At 34.8% G+C, this 16,899-nt stretch overlaps 1 protein-coding gene across 1 annotated transcript; it reads right to left on the minus strand.

Annotated features, from left to right (window-relative positions):
* Positions 1-8,824: 8,824 nt before the first annotated feature.
* On the minus strand, positions 8,825-16,499 carry LOC122279208 (copper-transporting ATPase RAN1-like). The gene is made up of 9 exons (XM_043089639.1): positions 15,994-16,499; positions 13,725-14,339; positions 12,707-13,136; positions 12,047-12,372; positions 11,277-11,335; positions 10,814-11,156; positions 10,219-10,416; positions 9,873-10,130; positions 8,825-9,479 (listed from the first exon to the last, which is right to left on the minus strand). Exons 1-9 carry the CDS (start codon positions 16,297-16,299, stop codon positions 9,003-9,005), a joined length of 3,012 nt encoding a protein of 1,003 aa, XP_042945573.1. The 5' UTR covers positions 16,300-16,499; the 3' UTR covers positions 8,825-9,002.
* Between the last annotated feature and the right edge of the window lie 400 nt (positions 16,500-16,899).

Consider the following 16,899-nt stretch of genomic DNA (forward strand, 5'->3'; position numbering starts at 1 on the left):
CTTGTATAAAAGTTGAAGTAATGTCTTCTAAACTATATATGCAATCTACTATTTTTACAAATTTTGTAAAAAAATATATTATTTTTATAAATTAATTATTTGATCTAATAAGACAAGAGTGCTTTGCACTTTGCTTTGACTAATAAAGTGTTAAAAGACATAACCTTTTGATTTAGTCAAAAGGTTGTCACTTCTTAATGTTGTGTCATTTGCCAACCGTTGAGTTATCAATAGTTGTGCTATTTGCCAACCAGTGTATGGTGGCCTATAAATAGGGGTTATAGGTGCACAATTTAACTCACTTAATTCCCTTTGTCTATCACCAACTTGTGGGACAAATACCTTTATAGGAGTGTCATCATTTTGTCAATTTTACGTTCAATTTCATCCATTTTGTTTCTCTATTTTTCTACAGTGGTACCAATATGGCCCATTTTTCTATAATGAAGGGTGTGGTTAGATAAGATAATGACAAAAACTTGTACACGTAGAGGCTTGTCATGTTTTGATGCCGATATGCTAGAGTATGCAGATGAGAGTTGAGTAGTGGAAAGCTCATATTGGTACATAGGTAATTTTACTCTACTGGATCATCACCGTTTTGTATAATCAAGTGGAAGATGTAATTCTAAGATGTGTGATTACCAAACGATATTTCCTTTAGAATGACACCCTCTTCATGGTGATGGTTTCCATAAGGGGTGATGTTTAAAGAAATGTTAAAAGGCATAACCTTTTGGATTATGTGACTAATGAAGTGTTAAAAGACACAATCTTTTAATTTAATCAAAATGTTGTATCACTTCTTAAAATTGTATCATTTGCCAACCATTGAGTTACTAATAGTTGTGCTATTTGCTAACTAATACATAATGACCTATAAATAGGAATTATTGATATACAATTTAACTCACTTAATTCTCTCTATCTATCACTAATTTGTAGGATAAATACCCTCATGAGAGTGTCATTATTTTATCAATTTTACGTGTAATTTCTATTTTTATTTTGTGTTTCCATTTCATCCTTTTATCATTTTATCTACCTAATTCTATTTTGTGTTTCTATTTTTCTGTATTGACAAGCTGGCTTTGCATGTTGTTTTGACTCAGTAGTTATTATCCGTACCCTAGTCCAAAGACAATCTTTGGATAAAGCAGATATTCCGAGATTAGTGGGCCATTGACGGATCTCTTGGAACCTCCATCTTTTTGCCCTTGAATCGGTGCCTGCCCCCTAGCTTATCTCAGTACGTACTGAGGTCAATCACATGCATTGACCACAGTGCCATACCAATAGTGACGAAACCCCGTCCCAGAATTTTATTAACGACACCAAATACCTATATAACATATATATATATAGTGTGTGTGTACCGAATATCGAATTATGTATGAAAAAAAGGCTTCTCTTGTATTGCTTTGATTTTGGTTTTAATTTGTGATTAAAAAAGAACACGTGTAGGTGCATAACATGAAATTGTATGCAATAATTATTATTAAAAATTGTTACGTATTATACTCTCGTTTATTAATTCCTATTTTATTGTTCAGATGAGACATTAATGCTTATAACACTTGTATAAATTTTTATTTTTTCAACAAAAAAAAAAATCAATGACGCGCGTTAATGAATAACCACATATCAAAACAGTGAGATGATGCGAGTGATCAGATATAAGTTAATTACTACATACCATATAATATATATAACTCTTCAATATTATTTGGGACCAAATTAAAACCTGAATTAGCCACTCATTTTCAAATTAATTAAGAACAACCAGCATATATATATATATATATAGGTGTGTCATTGTACAAAACATATATATAAAGCTTTAGACGAAGATGATTGTACGTGCGGATATTTAATTGGATGCTTAAAATTAATGTTCCAAAGAGCAACCAACAATTAATTTAGCTAATTGAGTTCGTTAGTACCCACATCTTCCTAACTAAAGCGTGTAATTTGGAACAAAACAAGATGTCTAGAGATCAGAAGAAAAGAGAAGTACGTGCTCCCGCCTTCAAAAGAAAAACAAAACAAAACAACTTTAACAAAGAAACATATCAGTTATAAGCAAGTACCAAACAGACAGCTTCTACTATGTTTGTCGACACACGTAGCTAGAGATCGATCTAGTACATGATCATCATGAGATTTCATGATAGCATTCATACTATATATATGGGATTAAGATGAACAATATATAATTTGCACGTACATCTGAGATCGATGATCAATGATCGAAGATTATTCTGATAAAGCAAAAAAAGAAAAAAAAAATATACTAATTCTTATAATGATCTTATAATCCTCTAATTTCTAAAAGAAACCACCATGATAATTCTTAAAACCAGTGGAAAAAGAATTCATAGCTAGTTCATGATCAAAAGAAATGTTATCGTCATCCAATCTTGCAAACCCGTCAGAAATCTCCACGTTTGGTCTAGGGACGACGACGTTGCTGGATGCCGAAACAAAAACATCCCCAGAAATATTATTGCTAATTGAATACATACTTTGCTGCTGCTCCTGCAGTAGCAGTTGTTGCTGTTGATCATGGCGGCTTTGATTATACTCTGCTAGACGATGCTGGCCTTGAGACTGAAAATGATCAGGATATTGTTGAAGAGAATGATAATTACTGTTACCAAAAAGTGCCATTAATGATGAAGTTTTAATTCGTTGGTTTTCTACTTCTGATGATCCGCCTCTTCCAAAGTCCAAGTTGACCGGTTCTTTCCGGTTCCCAAACGAGATGGTGCCGGCCGCCGCAGGGCTTGGACAACCGGTATAATGTTGCACCAGGGCTCGAAAATTACCTGTGTTAGCATTGAGCAGTGTTGTGGGTGTTCTCTTGGACGCCCTAGACCTCCTTCGGATTGGTTTCGATCCAGTACTACTGCAACCCTTTGGGGTAGTCAACGGTAGTACTACTGGAGTACTATTGCTTGAGCTGATAATGGTGTCAGTTGTGCCACCGGTCATGAGCTCCGACGCTGGCTGCCCTTCAGTGGCATGGTGATCATGATGATCAATTAACGGCATCCATTGATCATTAGAACTAGCTGCTGGAGGCCGGATTGTCATGTTATCCATGCTTTTTTGGGTGGTACCGATCATATAATTCTGATCTAATTCCAGCTTAGAACTCCACTTATAGCAGTAGTAGCGGCTGTTTTTCGTCAAAGTAAAACAAACATGCATGTGAAATCTTTGACCATTCCTTGAGAGGGATAGAGAGTAGCGAGAGATCCCTTGGTGGCAAAGCATGCGGTGTGCTTCCAGGAAGTAACATGTGTTAATATCAACGAGGTCATCATAATGCATTTATAATAGACTAGAATATTGAATGAAGCTGCTTGGTTCTAGATTCCTAGCACCTATCGGGGTTATATATTTTGGAGTCTTGTGTGATGGTCTTTGTTCCCCTTATTTGGTCAAAAAGTTATTAAAAAATTATAATTAAATAAATACATAAATAATATTCATATTTAGAATAATAAAGAAACACTCTCTGTACTCACCTCTGATGTGTACTGCTTTCACACCCGCCGTGCCCGTGTCGATCTCTATCTCCATCGAGACTCGAGTTTTCGATCGCTCAAGTGCCACATATGCCATCACCAAACATGCATGCATGTCATGTGTTTCTTTACTTGAATTAATGAGTATAATATATAGTTTCTCATGTTTAGACTTTAGATGATCAGTACGTATCCAAAAATTAATATATGATCTTAGATTAGGTAGCTCGATCCACCAACCCCTTCAGTTTTACTTGAATCAAGTATTTCTTATAAATTATCCACATATTTTATAATATATATATATATATATATATATATATATATATTCTATTTTTCGTCTTAACTTTTGTTGTCTTTAGTCATATTTACTGCATGACATATTTAAGTATCTGTCATCTCCGCGCATACATTGCGAGAGAGATATATATAAATACTCCACTTTTAAGCTACAATAAAGTCATTCCTTTCTCTAAATTTGGTCAGTTACTGTTCATTTCTAAAATAATATTTTACTCAAAATATTCCCAACGTCTGCTGCTCCTTCAATTTTCTGAGTTGCTCGGATATGGATTTAGGGGTAGAAATTTTATTCAACACCTCGTGCAAATAGCATATATAAAATAATGAGACCAATTTGGGACTTAAATCCAATCTAACGCAAAAATTATATATGTGATTGTTAGGTGTTAGAAGGATTGATAAAATGTGTTTGTTGGATAATTAAGTAAAAGAAAAATATAGTTGGAAATTAATAATTTTAAGTAAATATTAAGTTATTAATTAATATATAGAATGTATTTACAAAATATATAATAAAAAAATTAAAAAAAATATTATTATTAAGATATCTAAGATTATATTATATTTATTTTGACTCTAGGAGGGATGGTCCTCTCTAATAGCCAAAACCTCAATTTTTAATTAATCAAATTTTGGACTTGCTCTTAGAGGTACCAGTCAATATGTTAATGACATGGGACCTAAAAACGAAAGCATCAATCCAAGTGTAGAAACCGTGCAAGCAATTAAGGTGTCTCCCGCGGTCATCAATATTCTTTTGTCCTGGTGTCGTGTTCGATCTTGTATTATCTTGCTAGATCGATTGACTGGTCTCCAGTCAAGTTACATCGATCATAATTACACCAGTCAAACGGTCACGTCGCTTGGTCAACCATTTGCTAGGTCTTCCAATAACGCACCAAATTTAGAGTTAAACTCATTAATGAAGATGATCATCGGTACCATACATTAATCATGGGTCTTTGCAATTTCCCATTTGGTGGCCGGAATTAATTATTAGCTACAATATAATGATTAATCAATATAAATCTACAATATTCTCCATTTCTCACCAATTAAATCCCATTCTCATCTAATATTTATATATCTTTATTTTCTTTTTTACAGAAATTTAATTTCAGTAATTAATTACCTGCAATGATAGTTAAGAATGTACAGAAACTGACGCCATCGACCGTCACCGATGAGAACTGACCAGTCACGTTAGGAATCGGCAGGAACCGCCGGTGAACCGGTCGGCGTAGGTAGAATTTCTTCAAAAGCAACCTATGTCAGTTCAGCAGCGATTTGACCCTGATTTAAACTGCTGAACAGGCCGATGTAATAAGTTATATATATTTTTGATTTATACCTTACTTAAACGACATTGGTTTTGAGTCGTTTAATATCAGAAGTTAAAAAAGAAAAGTAAATGAAAATGTGTCATTTCACTCTGGGGTTTAAAGTCGATGTCACACATCTTTCTTCTTCATCGATTCTTCTTCTCAGTTCCTTAGTTTTCTTCTGAATCATCTCTCTCTCTCTCTCTCTCTCTCTCTCTCTCTCTCTCTCTCTCTCTCTCTCTCTCTCTCTCTCTCTCTCTCTCTCTCTCTCTCTCACGACGCACGCAGCCATGCAGGGCTTCTCTCACTCTCAAATCGCACCTCTCGACATCGTCTCCCTTAAGTCTTTGACCCAGTCACTACAGCATTATTACCTGAAAATAGCCTCCATCGCTATTGAAGATGCCGACAAACCAATCGGAGTGACGCCAAAACTGATGTAAATGGTTTTCTTTCATTTCAACAGCTGGTTTCGATCAAGATTTACATTATTTGCACATCTCGGTTCGGTTTTCACCCCTAATAATACCGTAAAAAACCAACAGTAGTACTACCGGCTATTCAATCGGCTAAACCTAATTAGTATTGATTCAAAAATTTTATGTGTAGTTATTTTTACATACTCTTTTATGTACTCTACTGATATAATTAGTTATGTATTAAAAAAATTAATATAACTAATTATATCAATAAAATATATAGAAAATACATAAAAATGACTGTACGTAACATTACTCGTATAACTTTTATCTATAACACATGTCATGACCTGCAATTCAATCAGCTACAAAGAAAAAATAATAAATTAATCCTGAATATATAACAAAGTCGACGGTTCAAAGCTAATTAATTAAGCAGATGACTTCAGCTACCTATTCACATAAGTCACCCTTTTATAAAGAAGTTGTCTAAAAAATGTCCAAATTATTACTTAAATTTATAAGCTGACATTAATAACAACATCTGGCGTTCCACTCCTAATTAATCTCTCCCTACATGACGTACGTACGTACGTCTAACCTGAGATCAGCATGAAGGGTATGTACCTTAATTAATATGCTTCAGCTAAGCATCATACATACATGCATGCTTTTATATTTTTAATGATTTTTGTGGCCCTATGATAAAACAGTATATACATATATACTGTTCTTATGGATTTTCTAGCCATATATATTTTGGTCCACCCAAACTTAAATTAATTGGTTTTTCTACACTTAACCTCTATTTAAATATTGAATTGAATTGAATTTTTATAAATATTAGTGAGTTTAGATTGTGAAATGAGATTTATAAAGCCCACTTAAAATGAGTTTAAATGTATTTATGAAAATTTTGAAAAATGTTACGAGTTCCACTTGTGAAAAAGTGTTGAAGTAAAAAAAGTTACGAGTCCTACATATAAAGAGATTTTGAATTGAGATGAGTTCAATAATTTAAGAATTTAGTGTTCAGATGTTAGACTTGACTTAAAATTTGATTAAACTGAGTTAATCTCAGTTGAATTTAAGTTCTAGAAAGGGCTTAAGTACTTAGTTTTGTGGGATTTAGTTCTCATAATTTTTTTTTTTGAGTGAGTGAGAAATAGACATATAAAATGGGACTCCATTAATCATGAGTATGTAATTATGCTAAGTGCTAACTATCTGATCATAAATTTATACCGAATATGAGTTATAAATGTTATGAGATTCATTTGATGTGTCTATCTCTCTTTTACTCTAAATCTTATACTTCAATTAAAAAAATTTAAAAGATTTTTAATCTACCTCCGTGATCAAATGGCTTAGCTCATGTAGACTGCATAATTAATATTGGAAGCAAGCATCTCCATTTTGGACGAAACCTTACCTCGTGTGAACACAAAGACAATGGTTTAATTATTAATTGATGTTTTCAAAAGTGAGGGGTGAAAGATTTGTCCTACGATGAAACCATATGGAAAGAAAAATACAGAAAGTCCCAAGCCATCGCAGTGCTGCACATATTTACAATCAGACTCCATGAAAAAGCATATAAATGATATTGATTGATTTCTCTTTACATGAGAAAGAAACAAACAAGGAGACGTGTACATAATTTGATTTTCAAAATTATCGTCTTTATAAAAATAAATTTATAAATTGATATAATTTGATGGGATATGTCCAATTATAAAATAATTTTTTGATGTAAAGTAGACGATCCTATGTATTACATTAAACAATATCAGTTTATAAATTTATTTTTATAAGATGTCTTCAACTTACATACTTCCAATAAAAAAATAAAAATTCTATTATTAAATCGGTATGTAGATCGCATATATAGTAAAATATTTACATAGCCGTATAATTTGATTTAAAAAATAAATTTTAAAACTTGATTTATAAATTAAATTTTATCATTTAAATATTATGAATAATGTGTTCTACACGCAGAATTAAAAATATAATAACCAAAAAATAAAATATAAATGGTAATGCCGGGTCAATGATATGGTTCATGGGTCTATTGAGAAATTAGGCGGGACCCTTCAACCAATATGACGAATGCATTCTGCCAAAAAAAAAAAAAAATGACGAATGTATTTATAGTTTATAAAGTATATTGCACGTGGGCTTTGACCGCAAGTCGTGCTCCCAAAACGTCGTCGTTAAATTAAATGATCCAATCCACGTGATATCCAATATCAAATGATCCAGGCCCTTGATTCTTTAAAAAAAATTGTAAATACAGAATTTACATAAAAATAATTAATTTTTTAATAATAAATTTCTTTTTTTTTTTTCAAAATGGTTATGTAATATTTACTATTTTATGACGATGGCTAAGAGGTAGAAGGTGATGATATTTGGGTCAAAGTATGCAAGCGTAAACGACCATCATTAATTAGCATAAAGAAAACGTACATAATCTTCCGAAGAGATTCTGACTAAGGAATTCTTGACCAACCACATTTGTTTCTCTTGTTTTTGAAGTTTTGACCAATGGACCATTCCAAAGTTTTGACTATTCTTCCAAAAGTAATGAAGTGCCTTTGATTGATCATAGGGAACATGGGTTGATCTGACCATTTGCCACAATTCACATTCTACCATCATTGATCGAGAAAAGTGGAACCAACCAAACTTTTTTTTTTTTTTCTAAGAGTACATGCAAAATTGGAAATTCAATTTCAAACCCCAAGGGAATATAATATTTGCAGCACGAGCACCAGCTTTTTGCAAAAGAAAAATTTTACTCTCAGTAGCTTTTTACACCACACACCCGCTGAAGAGAAAAATATAAAAGAATTCTTCTATTTGACAGGTATGTAATATAGGACTGCTGAATAGAATATCTCTTTACATAAAACCTATAACAAAAAATTGGAGAGGGCTTCATGAAAGTCACCATACCATATAAGAGAAAAATACCTATTTACAGCCTCAGAACAAGAAAAAGAAGCATAAAAGTCATTCAAGTTTACCCCTTTGATACAATAGCCTTATCCCAAAGCAACAAAGAGAGAAAAAAATTTCAAGTACTTCCACCTGAGTTTCCTCTAAGTGTCTGTTTCGCATATGTTCATTTTCTTTTGAACATTTTCTTTAATTATCAGACGTCGTGGGCACGTAAGAAGAGAGAACATAATCCTCTTCATTGAATAAAAAAAAAATAACAATGAAGGGAAAAGACTGAAACTAAGACAGAAAGAAGCATTGAGAAATTATTATAGGAGTGGCATTTACAAAGAATGGAGTGCAAAATGTACATCCCCACTGTAAAAGAAACAGAAATACACAAAATTGGGACATCAAACTGGATTCACACCCATCATATCTTCTTATGAAGTCGAACCTAGTTTCTCAAATTTTTCTTTCTACTCTACAGTGATTTCTAGTATTGTTGTAAGTCTGGGCTTTTTATATCTCCTAAGAAGCAAAGAAGAGCATACTACACTTACAGATGATAGAGCCATGCATGCACCGGCCGCCCATGGTGGTAACATTATACCCAAAGAAGGAAAGAAAACCCCAGCAGCAATAGGGATTGCAACCACGTTGTAGCCCATGGCAAACATATAATTCAATCTAATTCGTGCAAAGGTCTTCCTTGATATATCAATGGCTGTGATTACGTCTTCCAAGTTGTTTCTCATCAGTACATAATCAGCAGCTTCTATGGCAATATCTGTCCCGGCTCCAATTGCCATACCAACATCAGCAGCAGCTAGAGCAGGGGAGTCATTGATACCATCACCCACCATTGCAACTATGCTGCCATCTTTTTGAAATGATCGGACAACATCAGCTTTTCCTGCTGGCATTACCTCTGCCCTTACATCTTGAATGCCAACCTGCCCAGCATAAATGGTTTTTCTTTTTTCATATTTGACATTTTGATATCAATTTGCATCCCAAAAATTTAGTACTTACCAAAAAAGTACATGATATGAGGTTCATCTAGGATCACAAAAGAGAGCATGCTAACCCAATGAAATTGGATCAATATTAAAACTATACCGTTTGATATTAAGTCCCAAACATAGATTTTATATGGAAATTAACAAGAAAACATTTCTGCTATCATATACAGAAAATTTACATTATTTAGAGTCGAACTTTATTGGGACCCTTAAAAAAGTAAGTTGACACTTGCCTTAATATTATAATTCAAAGTACTAAGTGTTTTATCAAACACAAAGCCGGTGGTGGATTAATTTACTAAGAAATAAAAACTACATACAGACCTCTTTAGCAACCGCTCTAGCTGTTCTCCAGTTGTCCCCCGTGACCATGACAGTCCTGACGCCCATTTTCCCAAGGCCCTCTACAACCACAGCGGCTTCTCTCTTTAGTGGGTCTGCAACTCCTATAACACCAATCAAGCTATTGTCGTATGCAACCAGTATTCCTGTCCTGGCACTTTCTTCCAGCTCTACTACAAAATTTTCCACATCAGTTGTAATAGCCATTCCACTTTCAGTTATTAGCTTCCGGTTTCCAACCTGTTAAGGATATTCCTCCCCAATGAGCAAAATTATGAAGCATATTTGAAATTGGAACAGATGCATATCTCAATGTAAAGAAACTCACCACAATCCGTTTCCCATTTATAAAGCAATGGACACCTCTTCCTGGCAGAGCATAGAACTCTGACACATCAAAAAGCCATCCAGAAATTGACTCTTTGCTATTGTTTTCAGCATCCTTGATAGCAGAAGGCTCGTCAAAGAAATGGAAATGACGTGCATATTCCACTATTGCTTTAGCCAATGGGTGCTCACTGCTAGCCTAAGCCAGGAGGAAAATAAATAAATAAAGATTGGTTCTGTTGTAATTGTACTGCTTAATGTTTTGATGACTTTCTTCATCCCTCTCCTCCCACAAAAAAATAAAATAAAATTACTCAATGTAACTAGGAGATATAAATGTATGCATCTTCTGCTGCTCATTTAAGCAGTTCATCTGCAATGGCAAAACATGATTCAGAATGGAAAAGAAAGCTCAATGTTTCTCAGGGGTAAATATAGTTGCAATACTACTTTTTTTTTATATCGTTGTGATGTTATGATGTCCTCCTTGGACCTTCCTAAGGTGCCACATTTGGACCAAAAATGGGAAGATCAAACGAGAGAAGTCTCAGTTTCGAGGTAAAGCATGTAAAACATATTAGAAGCTTAGAAGTCACCTCTGCAGAGGCCACCAATCGAAGGAATTCTCCAAGATCCATTCCTACAAAAACTCTTGCTGTTGTAACCGTGGCTTTTCCCTGGGTTAGGGTACCCGTTTTATCAAAGATCACATACTCAATCTTTTGAGCCCTTTCCAAAGCATCTCCACCTTTTATCAGCACACCATTATTAGCCCCAACCCCCGTCGCAACCATGACAGCAGTTGGCGTTGCCAGCCCAAGAGCACATGGGCATGCAATAACCACAACTGATATTGAAAACATGAGGGCAAATACAAAGTAATTTCCATTTTCTGGTAGCCATCGTTCTGGATAGGCTCCAAGAGCTCCAGCAATATACCTAGAGATGATCAACAGAAGAAAGTTTTTAATAAAAAGGAGGCACAACCATGTAAACTATATGGATCAAAATTACAATGTGCAGGTGCCTGGTTGTATGCCCAAAGAAATATGAACTTACCAACCCAATAATGTTAACAATGCCATAGCAACAACTGTAGGAACAAATATGCTCGCTACCTGCATGAACAAAGACAATTAAGATAGAACTTGTACTTGATTCCAAGCATTCTATATATACACATATATATAATCAGATCAATCTATAATTTTGAAACTAAAACAAGAACTGATTGCAGAAAAAACACGAGGAAATATAGGAACTCATAAAAATCAGGAAAAAAGCATAAATCCATAATGTGTGAATTAGGTATTTATATAAGAAGAACTTTTCATGAGGTAAAAAGGCATCACGATAGCTGATCCAATCAGGTAAAAGGCTTGCACAGAAATACAACAAAAAGTTTGATTTGGGAAGTGAGTCATCATAAGTCAGTGCTTATGGGTGTGTTTGAGACTATAGTGATAGTTTGTGAGGGTTTTTGTAATTTATTCTGACTATATATATAACTGAAACTCCAATTTATAACAATAGACAAAGAGTATAGTCTTAAATCTATATTGTGAACGTAAAAATTGATAGGTTGGCAGTGCAATAAGCATAAACTAGTTATTCAATCATTGCCACTTACCAAGCTACAATGGAATGAATCAATTACAGCCAGTTAAGCACAGAAATTATACTTCTCAGGCAACAGTGAAACGCAATATTTCTTTCCTTCATTTCAAAGCAGGAAAGCATGAAAAGAATATATTCAAATAACACCTATATATAGCATAAACATAGAAAGCATGATAAGATTAGACTCAAACTATACTGAGAATACTTACAAAATCAGCAAACTTCTGAATAGGAGCTTTCGACATCTGGGCTGTCTCAACCAAACTAATTATCTGGCTTAAAACTGCATCGCCTCCTACTTTAGTAGCTTGTATGTTAAGGGCACCATGTAAATTTATTGTGCCTCCAATAACTAATGAATTGGCTTCCTTTAAAACAGGTATGGATTCACCAGTTACCATACTCTCATTAACATAACTTGAACCCCATACAACTACACCATCGGCAGGAACCTTTGCTCCAGGAAGAACTTTTAACGTATCACCAGGCTGAATGAGCAAAGCATCTATTTCCCTTTCTCCAATACACTTCCCACCTAAAATCCAAAAATATTAAACCAATTAGTTATTGAGATTGTTCAATTAAATTTTGGAATCAGCTTTTGTCATTCATTACGGTTTATGGCCTTCTACTTATCAAAAAAAAATTGGAAAAACTTTGGATCCTAATCAAGAATTGGGAAAAAAAAGAAGATAAAATACATTTATATTTTGAAGTTTCACTAAAACATCAAGGCTTCAACCATTCCGTTGAGTTAAGCCCCAAAAATACCTATAGCCTTTGTTAAATCAAAACAACAACAACAAAAAATTAAAAAATTAAAAATAAAATTAAAAATTAAAACAAAAGGAAAACACATGCATACAAACCTTTGTCTTTGACAAGCAACATTGCTGTTGCCGGTGCAAGTTCCACTAACTTCTTGATTGCATCTGACGTTTTTCCTTTGGCAAGACACTCCAAATATTTCCCCAACAATACAAATGTTATCAGCATTGCACTTGTTTCAAAGTACGTTGGAGACCAAAATCCAGTCACTGCACCATATAGAAGAGCATATACAGAGTAGAAGTAAGAGGCAGAAGTTCCCAATGCAACCAAAACATCCATGTTAGTTGAACCATTTCGAAGAGCTCTGGCAGCTGCAATGTAGAAGCGCTTTCCGACAACAAATTGGACAAGACTCACCAATGCCCACTTCAACCAATCCCCCATTTGGAAGGGCCCACATCGCCAAAGCAACAAGGAATACACCATTGGTATGTGAGGACAAACTACCCTTATGAGAAAGACAGGAATCTGGAGCCAAAGTATCACAAGGGAATGATTAATTTAAAAGGTAAGAATAACTACTACTATCAAATCGGTGTCTAAATGGGCTACAAAATCATTTTGTGAACCAATCAAAGGATGAGTCTGTATCATTTTACATTAAATTAGATTTTCACCTTCTCACACTCCACAACTACCAACTCCAGGGGTGTCTGATGCATTGCAATTCAAGTAAAACATTCATATCAACTCATCAACTTTTTTATTTCCAAAACAATACCATTATGTTATCAGAAACCTTACATTGGGATATGATTGCAATACGTCAAAAGGCACAACTCAACTTAGCCTGATAAATGGCATGGACTCGAGAGAAACCATCTTCAGACATCATGACTAAGTTTACATTGAACTTATACTGTAACTATCAGGAAAAAGACACATACGTTACAGGAAGCAAAGTTCATAGACACACAAACACACACATGCACAAACGGACTTATTTTGTAAATATCAGTTGAAAGACAGACAACTTAAAGAAAGCAAAACATATACGCAAATATATCTAATAGATATTCAATACCCTGAATCATGACAAGAAAAGAGAATACTTACACTCAGAAACAAACTGGAGGTGAAAAGCTGAAACATTTTTGAGGCTTCTTCAACATCTTTGGAAGTCATTCTTGCATAAGGGCTTTTTACGTTTAACTTAAACATTCCATTGGATCCTCCTTCAATCCCATCAACTAATGATCTAGAACTGACAACTTCAGGATCAAAGACAACTTCCACTTCTTTTGATATTCTTTCAAAATGAAATTGTCTCACTCCTTTGAAGTGGCTAAGAATGCCTTCTAAAAGCTGTACATCCATCTCATTGTATATGCCAGTAACCCCCAATATGATTTTGTCCTGCTCACTGCTCTGTACAAGTGAAGCTTCAAAACCAGCATCTTCAATGGCATTGACAATATCATCCTTACTAATGACGGTAGGATCATATTCAACTTCTCCTAAGGAAGTGGCCAAGGCAACTACTGCCTTTTTAACACCATGTAGATTTCTTAAAATACCTTCAACGGAGTTTACACATGCTGCACAAGTCATACCTCCGATTGTGAACTGCCCTAGCAGGGTTCCCTGTGGCTTTGTCCCAAAAGTGCTGGGTTCAGGTAGGATCTCTGCCTCAAAGCCTGCATCCTCAATTGCATTCTTGATGTCTTCATCCTAAATTAAAACAAGTCAAGAAATGCTTCAGCATGTATAAAATCCAAGGTTCTCAGTACCAAGTAGGCAGATATAAACTACTTTGCAAGGTATCCCTACATGCGGTCAGACAAAGGAATACGATTAGGAATTTCAAATGGTTGCACAGAAACTCTAAAGGGAACTGACAGCAACAGTTACCAAAAGTGTTAAAACTAATACTTGTGGTCTATAATTTTTCTCATGCCATCTAGAACTCATAACACTTCATCAATTCTTGTCCTCTTGGATAGAAGTTCCTTTTAAGTCACTGGCCTTCTGGCCAAACTGGTCCAGTATCTCTCCCAAGTTTGAACACACAAAGTTTGGTCGTATCCAGTGGCAGCTAAAAGGCAGGGTGACAGGCACCTATCCACTAGGCGTTGTTTATAGTTAGTTAGACACCTGGTGGAGTTTTAAAAATATCTTTGATATAATAATCCCGTTTTCTTTGGGTGTTTTTCTTGTATGCTTACCATTTACTAGAGTTGCACCCCTCTATTCTGCTTTTCACAGTTACTGTATTATAAAAGAAAAACCCACAATTTCCAATAATTGTCTCAAATATCTCAATCCCTTTTCAACTGATCAATGCGTGAACATTAAATGCCCTTGCAAGACACAGAACTATGAGAAAAATCAAACGTATATGAACTGAAAATCCGTGTGTATATGATAGAGAAAGATGAAACACCAACAGTTGTAGAGAACTCAATAAAGCAGGTCTGTTGGTTACTCTGTCTCTTTAGCCTAATGCCAGTCATGATTGAATTCCAACAAAAGAAAAACCACCATCTCCGGGGTACATTGAAAAACAACCCATGAAAGAGAGAGACCTTATACACACACACACACAAGTTATTCTCATTATTCTAAAGTAGATCAAGCATAATAATACATGGTTTCATTAAAAGTAAAAAAACTCATCATCACAACAATGAACAACACCCAGTTAAGTCTACTCAATTATAGTAACTGCATCCTAAAAAGAAAAATTTGAAAGAAGTAAAGCTTAGAACCATGCATTCCACCGATAAACAAACCCATAACTATTTATAGTCCATAATTACTAAAAATGACAAAAGCTGCAATTCAAACCCGTAGATTAACCAATTACGTTCAGCATATAGTGACGAATATCTTAATGTTATTTTTCATTTTTTATAAGGTCGCGAATATCTTAAGTTACCACCACCAATAAATGAAGAAAAACATTTACTAAGACCCACAAACATTAAACGAAAGAAAATCAAACATTTCATCGTTATTTAGTTCAACCAAAGCTGCAAACTAAATTCGATTAAACATGATGAACAAAGCACAAATGAAGATGAAATTCCACAAACTATCTACAAATACCAACCTAGAGTTCGAATCCCGATGACAAGTCCATACTGCACAAAGTTTCATAAGTAACACAAACCCATGATCCAATTCACCAGAAACAGAAAGTGATGACAAACTTATAAGACTCCGCATAAATCTCAAAAAACAAGCAACCACTTTCGCTGAACCACAGTCCAAAACACCATAGCCAGCACAGAAAGCTCAAAGTTGGCGAAGTTTACCAATTTAGCACTTCTAACATTCCAACTAAACCACAAAGCGAACATGGGAATTCCGAACTAAGACTAACCTTAATCAACATGGGATCAAAAACCACATCAGCCTTGTTCTGAAGCAAGGCAACTGAGGCCATCAAAACCCCATTGACGCTTTTTAAAGCTGCCTCGACGGAATTCGAGCAAGCAGCGCAAGTCATCCCGGAGACGCCGACCTGAACCCTCCTCATTCCCGCCTCAATTCTAGTGAAACTATTGTCATCCTCGTATGAATCTAGGAGCCTCACGTCCTCGAGTTCATCGGAATATTTACCGGCGACGATCCTGCCTCCGTCGCCGGCGACCTGGGTGAGCTGTAGGTCTCTCAGACTCGACGCCATTGTAGACCAGGTACCGACTACCGAGAGCAGATGGGAAAAAACAGAAAAGAAAAGTAAACACAAAGTAAGAACGAGAGGAAACCAGAGCAGAGATATAAAGAGGAGCCAAGAAAGGAGGACTTTCTCCCGAGGAGGGAGATGGACGAGACCAATTTTTTTAAGCAAAGTTGCTGGTGGAGGAGGGTGGTGGGGGCAGGGAAGGGAATGGCAGGTGAGAGGATATTTTCTATTCCTATTTTACCCCCAATAGACTTTGGAAATTCCGAATGAGTTGTTTTTGTACTTGCATGATTGAAATCTGCGTGCTAGCATCGCTTCGTCGTGGTTTTTGTACTGCACAAGTGAATGATCTGCCACTTGTCTTTCAATATGTCATCTGCCTATTAAAAAAATAAAACATAAATATTTTTTTTATAATTAATGTGATAAAATTTTATATTATTAATATAATTAATAATTAATAAACAGATTGAAAAATTAATTTTTTTTTCTTGTTAGATAAGTATGCCAATGTATGGTGCATTTTATTAAGAAGTGTTATCATTATAAAAAAAAATTATAAATTAATATAATTTTATATAATAAATTAGATTTATTTTA

This window comes from Carya illinoinensis, chromosome 10, assembly GCF_018687715.1.
Source record: "Carya illinoinensis cultivar Pawnee chromosome 10, C.illinoinensisPawnee_v1, whole genome shotgun sequence".
In the NCBI taxonomy this organism is placed as follows: Eukaryota; Viridiplantae; Streptophyta; class Magnoliopsida; order Fagales; family Juglandaceae; genus Carya; species Carya illinoinensis.

What these genes read in the sequence shown, in the direction of transcription:
- LOC122279208 (XM_043089639.1), bottom strand. Translation starts at nt 16,299, where the DNA reads ATGGCGTCGAGTCTGAGAGACCTACAGCTCACCCAGGTCGCCGGCGAC. An exon ending in CCTCCAGTTTGTTTCTGAGT is followed by an intron (nt 13,137 to 13,724) that starts GTAAGTATTCTC and finishes CTTTGGCTCCAG; the next exon opens with ATTCCTGTCTTTCTCATAAG. An exon ending in GATTGGTGGCCTCTGCAGAG is followed by an intron (nt 10,417 to 10,813) that starts GTGACTTCTAAG and finishes CTCCTGGCTTAG; the next exon opens with GCTAGCAGTGAGCACCCATT.